This window comes from Homarus americanus, unplaced genomic scaffold (genome assembly GCF_018991925.1).
Source record: "Homarus americanus isolate GMGI-L3 unplaced genomic scaffold, GMGI_Hamer_2.0 scaffold19318, whole genome shotgun sequence".
Lineage (NCBI taxonomy): Eukaryota > Metazoa > Arthropoda > Malacostraca > Decapoda > Nephropidae > Homarus > Homarus americanus.
The window spans coordinates 2,395,334-2,407,059 of record NW_024732238.1 but is presented as its reverse complement, the minus strand read 5'-3'; the positions used below and the strand labels follow the sequence as shown (position 1 = coordinate 2,407,059).

General features: G+C 40.2%; 1 protein-coding gene across 1 annotated transcript; it reads right to left on the bottom strand.

The window, feature by feature from the left end:
* Positions 1-2,331: 2,331 nt before the first annotated feature.
* Positions 2,332-11,502, bottom strand: LOC121868295 (carboxypeptidase Q-like). The gene is made up of 9 exons (XM_042368738.1): positions 11,022-11,502; positions 9,325-9,434; positions 8,919-9,069; positions 7,435-7,684; positions 5,151-5,318; positions 4,389-4,507; positions 3,981-4,145; positions 3,242-3,305; positions 2,332-2,934 (listed from the first exon to the last, which is right to left on the bottom strand). Exons 1-9 carry the CDS (start codon positions 11,394-11,396, stop codon positions 2,684-2,686), a joined length of 1,653 nt encoding a protein of 550 aa, XP_042224672.1. The 5' UTR covers positions 11,397-11,502; the 3' UTR covers positions 2,332-2,683.
* Positions 11,503-11,726: the final 224 nt, after the last annotated feature.

Genomic DNA, 11,726 nt, shown 5'->3' with positions numbered 1-11,726 from the left:
TTGCGTTTCAACTTTGACCTTCAATTTGAATGAGTTAAAGCTGTGAAGTCTTCTCAAACACAGATGATGGGGAAGGCACAGGTTGGTGGAGACGAGAGGAAGAAAGAGGCACAACAACAGTGATAATGGAAGAGGTAAAGCGAAATTAGATTGAGAAACTGTACTGGACGAACGTGTAATAATAATAATAATAATAATAATAATAATAATAATAATAATAATAATAAAGAACCATAAAGAAATACAAAAATGAAAAACAGATCAAGAGTGAGAAACAATATACTGTATGTATGTTGTGTTGTCAAAGTAAGAGAAACAATTGAGACCCTGCAATTGCGTGGAAATGAGGCAGAAAGTCAGATCAACAACCTGGGACTTGGTCACAATTTTTGTGAAGCCATATGGCAGCAGGGTCTACCATTAGACAACACATTATGCTTCCAGTATCTTCCCAGGCGGTAGTACCTCCCTATTTGGTAGCTGCCTACTACTTACTACCTACACTGCTATATAAATTTTCTTAGCGATATAGGCTAACTTTACCATTTGACACGCTAGTCCTAACTTTCCAGAAAAAATGGGGTTTTGTCGTAAAATAGATGCCTGACCTAACTAGAGTTTCGTTATATGACGTCAAAGCTTAGATATTGCTCAAATACCATGCAATGGAATTCTTTTTTGTGCTGGTTGAGGATTTGGTTTCTAAATCTTAAAGTTGGAGTGATCAGTTCAAATTATTGACTCTTGAATTAATAAATATATTTAGAATAATTAAAACTAGCAGCATCATCTAATTTTTCCTTGATGTGGGAAAGTTAGCATCTGGACCCCTCCACGTGTTCGTAAATTAATTATGGCTCATTTGAAGGCCCTTACAACTCCTTGGATCGAAATGTTTGTGGTGTCTTGTCTACTGTAACGTATTCAGATAGCCTCATCATGTGACACATAAAAAATACCACTTGCACATGACACAGCGTGAGAAGTGACCACCAGCCATCATCCTGGCGCCTATCTCCGTTGACACTTGCCCCTTCTTTCACCCCCTCCCTCGCTGTCACATGGCTTGAGGAACAATTCGGCTAATCATAATTCATAATTGGAAGTCCCATCATCGACAAGCCACGCCCATTCGAGGTTTCATAATCCGATGTTCACCTGAGGAGCGTTATTCACACTCTCACCCTCATCATTTTATATGAAAAAAACACTTTTGTCGACGGGTCATCTCTCCAGTGCTGTTGTCTCCGCTGTCTCTACGAGTCTTCATGTATTTAATTAACTTCGGCTCACCTATCACGCTAAGGACTTTATTCGTCTTATGAGTCTTGTCCAACCTTAGTTATACCAGTGTGAAATAAGTGTTTTCCAGGAGCTCCCTAGCCTAACAAGTGATGCCGATCAAAAGTGAGTGATTACAAGTGATGAGACATACATTCATTTACTTGTGTATTTATATGATACTGTCACTAATACGTGGGTGTCTTACTAGAACTGAAGGGAATCATTATCTTTACATCATGTGGTTCTTGGTGCTAATATGCAGGAAATCTTCCTCTACCATTCATAGAAGTGATTACTTAATGTTTAACTTTGTACTTGTGTGGTTAGCTATTCATTAAGGTTACTTATGTTAAGTTCTGACCGGCATCCAGGTCTTATTATTATTTTTATTATTATTATTATTATTATTATTATTATTATTATTATTATTATTATTATTATTATTATTATTATTATATGTAAATAAGTATTTTAAGTATAAGAATACTGTCACTATTCATTCTACCTACACTTTACCATACTTAATTGATAACTATTTAATTATCAGCTTTTAACTTGATTACACTTTCCCTTGCCTGTGGTGTTGAAACTTCTGGTTAACCTATTATATAATTATCAAGTGATCATTGGAAGTGCTGGAGCAAATCACCATACTGTTAACTAGCAGTTTCAAGATTCCGTAACATATGCCAAACACATCTTTCATATTTACAAATCATCGCAGCCATAATGTATAATAGTCATGTTATTTGTTTCTGTTTCTTATTGAGCGTGTAGAAGATATACTGTATATAGTTTATTAAGGTTGTTTACTGTTGCCTTCTCTGTCACAAAGTTCTATTCACACATCCTCCCTCTGATATTCCTTTACAAGTTCGTTCAGTCCAGCTTCTCAATTTATTTTCGCTTTACTTCTTCCATTATCACTGATGTTGTGCCTCTTTCCCCCTCTCGTCTCCACCAACCTGTGCTCTCCCCATCATCTGTGTTTGAGAAAATTTCACAGCTTTTAACTCATTCAAATTGAAGGTAAAAGTTGAAACGCAATTGATTTTATAATTTATTTGTCTATTTAGGATTTCCTTCACAAATGAAAAAAAGGACTGGTAAGACACTTTAGGTAAACACTGAGATACGACCTGACTGTTGTAAACTCTTTCCAAAAAAATTGTCCAACGCTTTAAGTATTATGCAATCTGAAAAATGAACGAAGAATCTCAAATCATTCCGAGATGACAAGCCCCATTCTGCTCATTCTCACATCCATCGTGCCCAGGTGTTTGAGAAGTTTTTGTTGAGAGTGTACAGTACCAAGCATATTACTGTATGACTTGTTAAGTTGGCCCTAAGACTAATAAGAGAGAGGAACTCATATAAAGTAAGGAGTGAAGGGGGGGTCTTAGCCTAACTGATGCCTGGGTGAGTGTGGGGTCTTTGGGGTGTCATAATTTTGGGTTTTTGGCACCTCGAGTGAAGGATCTTTGCTGGAAGGACCATGTGGGATCCTCTGAGTCATATCGGCAGCGACATAAGCAACTGAGGTCCAGACAGCAAGACAGTGATCCAATACATCTGAGTCCTCTACGCTGAGGGTGTCACCGTTGGAGTGATGAAACCAGAAGTATTTTTCATTGGCATTGTAGAGTGAACCTGACACAGAGAGAGACCACCGCAGTGCATTAATTAGATGGCGTGTCGTGTGGCTAACTCATCGTAATGCTCTTGTGTTAGTTAGACGAGTGTGTCTCTTTCTTTGTTTAGTGAATTAATGAGTTAGTTTAGTGAGTTCTCAGATAACTTATTAACAAGTAAATCCTGACATAATTTGGTGAAATGCCTGAATATGTTGTGAATGACTTACATGGATGAGTTTCTCAGCCACGGACGTTTATTTAATTTAAGGTTAATTAGACCAAAGTTAAAACACCTGAGTCAAGAAACTCAATAATTATCATACCTGTTGGGACACCATCTTTCATCCACACCTCAATGTCTGGTCCACCGTCCATCGGGCTCACCACCTACGGGAGACACAGGACTAATTTAGCGCCACATCTCTAACACAAATAATGGGGGATCCTACTTGGTTGTATATTGTATAAATGATGTGTTTAGGTAGTTAGGTGAAGGAAGACTAGAGGTAGATAATGAACAGAAGTACAACGAAGGAGTAGGCAGATACATATCTCCCATTTATGTTTATATTTATCTCTCCCTCTCTCTCTCTGCTTATCTGTCTCTATCTGTCTATCAAACAGGAAGATATTGGAAGCATAATGCATTGTCTAATGGTAGACCCTGCTGCCATATGGCATCACAAATATTGTGACCATGTCCCAGGTTGCTGATCTGCCTTTCAGCCTCATTTACACATAATTGCAGGGTCTCAATTGTTTCTCTTACTTTGACAACACAACATACATATATTGTCTCTCACTATGTATTTACTTTTTCATTTTTTATTTATTTCTGGTAATTATTATTATTATTATTATTATTATTATTATTATTATTATTATTATTATTATTATTATTATTATTATTATTATTATTACCAAATTTTCGCCCACTAGGCCCTGATGTGGGTCAGTGACCTGTGCCCGGGTGGGCTAATCCCTGTAATAAAAAAAAATAAAAATAAAAAATAAAAATTTATATATATATTACAGAATACTGTATATCAGTCGTTCTCTCACCTTAGTAGCGTTGAGGGAGTGTAATAACTTCGTTACCTCCTCCAAGATACAAGTGGCCTCCTGGGTGCCATTGAAGGCCAGGCCAAGAGGGTTAAATGTGCCAATGTCTGATTCTAACAGCAACTGGAACTTGTCAGACTCGTTGACGTGGTTCTTGTGGTAAGCCTGTGAAAGGACCGGGTGGGTGTGAGAATGCACTGACAGCAATACTTGATGATGAATATCCTTACCTTTTGTTCACACTGTTACTATCGAACAAGATATCATAGTACATTAATTAGTGCTTAGATTTTGTCATTATAAAATTTACAGGTTAATGAGTGGCTTTGTATTAATTAAGGTCTGAACGGGTAAATTTGCTTGTTTTCGTATTTTACATGTTATAAAGTACAGGTAAATGGATCGTACAAAACCACCGTAGAGTCCTTGTTCCTCGCCCGCCCACAAGATGGCTCTTAGGGTCCGTCGTGGCCGCAGTCCCAGCCGCTGAAGCACCACGGCTGAGTTCCACGAGATCATGGCGCCACCTGTGCCAATGTAACACCTGTACCAACGTAACACCTGTACCAACATAACACCTGTACCAACATAACACCTGTACCAATGTAACACCTGTACCAACATAACACCTGTACCAACATAACACCTGTACCAACATAACACCTGTACCAACATAACACCTGTACTGCAACAACACTCTCTGACCCCAGCCAATACTGTACTAGTAATATGTTTCATATTATTTCACCTCCACAATCTATGGCCCACTGGCACCACACCTCCATCATCCATGGCCCCTGACCCACCCACTTTTGTTACCTATGGTCCTCTAGCCCACCTACCTCCACCATCTATGGCCCCCTGGCCCACCCACTTTTGTTACCTATGGTCCTCTAGCCCACCCACCTCCACCATCTATGGCCCCCTGGCCCACCCACTTTTGTTACCTATGGTCCTCTAGTCCTCTAGCCCACCTACCTCCACCATCTATGGCCCCCTGGCCCACCCACTTTTGTTACCTATGGTCCTCTAGCCCACCCACCTCCACCATCTATGGCCCCCTGGCCCACCCACTTTTGTTACCTATGGTCCTCTAGCCCACCCACCTCCATCATCCATGGCCCCCTGGCCCACCCACTTTTGTTACCTATGGTCCTCTAGCCCACCCACCTCCATCATCCATGGCCCCCTGGCCCACATCCCAGGAGTCCAGATGACCAGAGACGACGACGGCCTCGTCAGGCGCTTGGTGACCAAGGACCTCAGTGATGGTGTTCCTGGTGATGATGTCTGGGTAGCTCTCGGCGCCCATGGTGAGATGCACCTCTATCTTCTGACCTGAAGAAGACCGCACCCATGAGACCACGCCCACGAAACCTTGCTCACAAGACCACGCCCATTATACCACTCTTCACCGAGAGACAGTATTATTCCTTGATCTCATTAACCTACAGTAGATGATATTTTTCACCGTTAATCTTATTAATTACGGATCACCTGTATATTAGCCGCAGCTTAGCCTTAATCACCATAACGTTAATGTAACCTAACCTCCAGGTAGTGTTAGAGCAACTAATCTTTCGGTGAAATAAGCTGGGGCTAAGCTTGAAATGATCCCTATTAATTAATATAAGTATTCATTTACGTACTCATAAAGCATTCACCAGTTCTGGTAATAGTCGTCCTGTTATGTCTAGTCAAACTACTTTTTGGGTAAGGGGCTTAAAATATATATAGTATTTTATTGTAAAAAGACCAACATTTGATAAAATTTTGCTCTCTGGTCATTTAGCTTCCCGTTATGCCTCAACAAGCGTGTTTATCTCAAGGAATTCCCAGGGCCTCTCAGGTAAGTAAGCCAAACAGTTATGTAAAATGATTTTTCTCTATTGTGTCTTCATAAATATTTTATTTCTCTACTCTCTTTAATCACATCTCATGGAAAACTATGTAATAAATAATTAAATTATAAGGTTTTATTTAATTAATTTTGCCATGACAAATGTTTTTGTGTAGAATAACAAGGATCATACGACAGCAACACCTCACCTCGACCATCAGACCTGCCTGACTGATCATTAACAATAAACATATTTTAGTTTTGCTTCCAAAAATAGGATTTTATGTTGTTTTCTACCTGCTTACAGAAATTGTATTTATTTCTGTTGATTTATATGACTTTTCAAGAAAATATAACAAATTATTTATGTACACCAGGGGATCTTAACTTTTTAGGATCACAGACCCCTTTGAAATATGATGAAAGCTATAGACCACCTCCCTAGAAAAAATGCACATAAACAGATGCACACAAAATACTGGTTTGGCCTTTTGCATCTTGTTTCAATAAAAAAAAGTCAGGATATTAATACAGTAATAAAAAAAAGACATCAATGTTAAAGCAGATTTGAACGGTTTTCTTTCAGCAGCATAGCTTTTCCATTCACGCGTTAGCGTTAGCGCCAAAAATAGATCACATTAATATGTACACGATTGTTTCCATTGGCACGGTTGAGTTATCAGTAGCGTTAGCATTATCGTTTACAGTACACGTCAATTACTCCCTGTAGCGATTGAAAACGCAAACGCATGGAAACGGATGCGGGAATCCCACACTCTGACGTTACTATCCACGTGTTTGCTCGTAGTTTTTCAGCAGCATCCAAAGTGGTGACTGCAGGGCCTTGAATTGAAAGACTTATTTCATTCACATGGCTCTGTTAAAGTTATGATTTGTACGGCAGTGGACAACTGAATAATTATACCAAGACAATACTCAATGTAACAGTAAAGAACTCAAGGACAAAATCAATTTTTTGCCCCCAGATCACGGACCCCCTAAACCCCTTCCATGGACCCCTAGGGAGTCCATGGAACCCCTGATGTAAACACTTGATAAAAAATAGCATGATAATAGCAACAGCTCCAGCCCCTACAGTGACGTATGTGACCACATGATACCTCATGTCAACAAAACAATACGATGATCTTTCTAAGTTAGATATAAAAAAATATGTCGCAATGCAAAGACACTTGAGGAAGAGTTATGACCTCTAAGCTATGTAGTGTGGCATGTTAGAGTCTCTGTGTCAAGGAGACAATTAACAAGGGAGGGATAAATATGAGAGGGGGCAGCTCTGTCCTTCACACCCCCACCTCCACTCCTTCTCCAATACCACTCGGGCACCTGGGACAGCTGCCACTAGTCTCGCTTTTACATACTTAAACTGTATATCTGTCACTAGAGAGCGCGGGAGATTCGTAAATACAGAAGCTTTTTAAAACGGCAGTGACACCATGGTGATGATGCTGTTCTGCTGTTTTAAAACAGCAGTTACACTACATCATCATTAACACTCACAGAGAAGCTCTATCTACAGTATATCATCAAAAGAAGACTTAAAATAGTGTTCACACGTTGATAACAGCACCAGACCCTTCCCTCTTGCCTCACCTCTCGCCTGCATCCTGTCCATCATAGCAGCGTCTTCCACCGTGATGCAAGCTGTAGGGATCTTGTGTTGTGGGTCAGTGTATTCCTGCTGGCCTGTGTGAGGGGAGTTGATGGAGAAAGGCCCAATGGAACGGATGAGGGAAGCCACAGCTCCTACCTCAGCTGCCTTAGATGCTCCTTGGCTCCTGTACTTCACTGTCTCCCCGTATGACACCCACACTGGGTTGAACACCACAATCTTGCCCACTGCCTGAGGAACACAACAACTGTAGGTTAAGTTTGGTTAGAGTTTGGGTGGTTAACTTTAAGGTGAAATAAGTTGGGGTACCTAATCTTCAAGTGGTCCCAATTTTATACTTCCCCTCAGTGTCTCACCATTACTACAAAGAGATAGGCCTTATCTGCTTGGTTAGTTTACACCATGCAGGACTCTGTGGGTCGTAGCCGAGCAATGTTTTAGCCTCTGTCAATTATAGACAGTAACAATTATATAAATAGGAATTAATTACATGTAATATATAGATTGCATCACACGAATCAATTAGACAATGAACAACGAAGCAATGGTTATCACTCCCTTGCCACGTATCAAATGACAGTTGCAAGGACCATCTTGAAGTAATCGGCCTCCTAACTAGTCGAACACTGTATCCTGAAACAGGCACAGGTGCCATTAAAATTATTAAATCACTTTTATATACATTTTCTCAAGAATTTAGACTAACTTGATAATTTATATATGTTAAGTTTCCAGTTTTAATAAAAAAAAGGCGTAAGTCAATCCATGAGGTCAGGACATATATTTTATTCAGATTTCATAATACTATTTTAAATGCTGGATAAAAATCTGTTCAAATTTAAAAATTCAAGCAATTAGTGTGAATTAATGACCCATACATGAGCTCTGATAGTCTCCTACAGCATATTCACCCCTAATTCAACAATTTCTAATTCTCGGTTAATTCATCATTACACAAACATTCTGTGCATCTATTCTTGATAATAAAATAAGAAACGGAATATAGTGCCTTTGTCACCACAATCTGAACTCAGGGCATCCCCAAGGACGATGTCAGGGATTCGTCACTTCTACTGGCACACTCTACACTAATTTATTTGACAATTTTACGAACAGTAAATACAGTTGAAGCTTTCAACATCACTCACAAGATACCTTCAATGTTTCACCTGTGAGTAAACATATCTTAATGTAACATGTACGCATGCAGTTGCAGTTTCAAATTTCATAACATGATACGAGATACTAAGGAATATCAGTCTCGGTACTACTGTACTTGAGAGAATACGGAGGACTCAAGCGTACTGAAGCTGTGAGGAAACGGACGTCTCAACTGGGGGACTCAATAAAGAAGTTACAGCTACATATTTTATGGGCTATTATTGGGTGTAATATGAATCGACTGATTTTACGTTAACTAACATTTTACAACCGTGGTCAGTACACCACTGCCCACCACTCTCACCTGGTCAGCGTGTTTCTGTAGATCGTCAAAGTCCTTCACTACGAGGACCTCAGCCTTGATGCCCTCTGGCGGGGTGCCGACAGAACCTCCCAAACCCAACATGTTGAGCTGGTGGAGGCGTGGCTGAGTCATCCACGCTGACTCTGTATTTCTGAGTCAGTACAGCTCATGTTAGGCCATGTAAAGTGTTTGTGCGTCAGTCAAATATTACAATACATGCACTTAAATATATGTAACTTGGGAATTATAAACATTACATAAACACAATACTGACTTAAACGTTAAACAACCTGCTAGTAACCTCATCTACCACAAATACCCTGACCTGAGCTGACTTCCTTCAATCATCATTGCTATGATTTCCCAAGTCTCCTGACCTAAGATGACCCAGCCATCATGACGTTACCTGACCCAGTGAGGCGCAGTCACGTCCTCAGTGTGAGTGTTCTCCAGACCTTCAGCCTCAGACAGTTCCAGCATCCAGTCAATGGCGGCTTCCAGCTGACCTGACCCAGTCTGAAATGTATATAATTATCATGATTATTTCTCAACAGATCAGATATGCCGAAATACCTACTGTATATAAAATAATTTTAATAACTAATCCAGCCAAATTCTACAAACCACCAAATGCCTTTTATACACACATATATAAATAGATACTCAGATTATTTATATCACACAATGCAAGTAAGGTTCTTCTCATGTCATTATTTCGATATAATATTGAATTTCTCTTATTTAATATATCTACACTTTTAACTATACTCATTGTTTTCTGAGACATAACCAGGTAATCCATTATTCCATCGTATTAATTATCACACAGAAGGTAAATAATGTTGTATTTAACCGCTACAGAGAAATTAAATGTAAGATTTAACCATTTAGAAAGTTATCATAGTTATAGACCAAATAGCTATCATAGAAACTGAACACTTTTGCACCGATAACTCTTGTAAATAGAAATTTTCGAGGTGGATTTGATAAGATATGAATGCACTGTCCACCTTGAGGATGAGATTAGAGAATGACTTGTGGTAGTGAAGTTGTTGATTTAATGTGAGTAGTTACAGCAGTTAAGGGAGGTGAGACAGAAGCAGTTGATGATAGTTTATTAATAGTTTGGGTTACCGTTAGAGGTCGTAGACTCGTACGATGATCTTTTGTTTAACGTGAACCTAAATACTTTCTTGTAAATGATCATATATGCCTCTGATTCTTCACACTAGCTCAATAAATGGGACGAGATTTATGCAATATTGGTACGTACGAATGCGTGAACACTGAGGGAGACAGACACACCTACAGAAACGTACATAAGCGCAATGCTACAAATGCACCTGGAGAAACACGCACACACACACACACACACACAGATAATGGTTCAATCTTTGGATCTGAGGATGATTACGAACATGTGATAATTAAACTCCTTAACGCTACCTGGGGTCTAAGGGAGATTAACGTTAGCGTAGTTTAAATCTTATGTAAAAATTTAAGCTAGGATGGGTTAGGTTGTGTTAGTATAGGTTATGACCAGTGGTGTAATGATCAGCATGCCCGCCTCGCAAGCGAGTGGACCCGGGTTTGATCCCCGGGCAGGATGAAACTACGAGCAAGTTTCTTTACGCCATTTGCCTCTGTCTACCCAGCAGTAATTGGGAACCTTGGTGTTAATCGATTTGCGGATCGAGTTCCGGGGTAATGGTTAGCCAGTGCTGTTAGCGAGTTGTCCGGTCTTCTCGGACTATTCCTTGACACTGGGTCATGCAGCTCGTTAACTCAGGGTGTGGTTGTTGTGTTGGCGACAGCTTCTACACCTTAAACAAACTTACGCCTAGGTGGCCCTTGGGACGGCCATCCTCGACTTCGAGGGGCATCCACTACATAGTTTAGGTTATATTAGGCTAGAATATGTTCTGTAAAGCTTGATTCGGTTAACGTTGGTGTGGTTAATCATCAGGTGAAATAATCTAGAGAAAAAATCTCCAGGTGATCAGTTAAAAGTTACCGAAACGCATAGCAAGACAAAACACATTCTTCTTACATTCTGAACCTCAAACTTGGTACGTAGTCTCGGTGTGTACGGGGGGAACTCACCATGCGGGGCCCGAAGGTGTCTACCAGCTCAGCCAACACCTCATATGTCCTCCCCTTGTAGTCCCCGCGCACCACATACTCGATGATCTGGTCGACGGTGTCCTGGTAGCTCTTAATCTCATCTACCAGCTCTGGAGGCAAGTTACACTGGTCTGGGGCCGCAGTTGTTGTTATGTTCTTTGGTTCCTCTAGCTGCGGGGGAGAGCTGGTCGTTGGCTGCGAAGGAGAGCTGCTGGTCACTGGCTGCTCTTCCTCAACTAACTTTTCTCCCTGGGGAGTGTTCTTGCTGCTCGGAACTTGAACAATGTGAACACCTTGGCACTGTGCCACTGAATATACCACGAACAACAACTTGTATAGTGTTATTCGCGTCATCTTGAATTGGTTATGAGAAAGAGGACTCACTCACTCGCTAACCACTCAACTCTACAGACAGGACACTCCTGACAGATCGGGTGCCAAGACTCTCCTGATCGCTGGTAAAAACAGTGCCAGGAGGTAACTATATAATGGTATCTAATCTCTACAGTGCCACTCAGCCTTATCAGAATACAGATTTATTATTGTCTCTCCCTTGTTCATTTCATCTTATTTTTCTAATTAAATGTCTCGTTTATAAACCTGTCGTTGTAGTATAAAAGTTTAACAATGCTGACCTGTGATCACTAACCTAACCTAACCTAACTTAACCTATGTCGTTGTAGT

Coding starts and splice junctions, on each gene's coding strand:
- LOC121868295 (XM_042368738.1), bottom strand. CDS start 11,396: ATGACGCGAATAACACTATACAAGTTGTTGTTCGTGGTATATTCAGTG. Junction 4,508..5,150: donor GGGGGCCATGGATGATGGAG/GTGGGTGGGCTA, acceptor ACATTGGCACAG/GTGGCGCCATGATCTCGTGG. Junction 3,306..3,980: donor ACTCCCTCAACGCTACTAAG/GTGAGAGAACGA, acceptor TGTCTCCCGTAG/GTGGTGAGCCCGATGGACGG.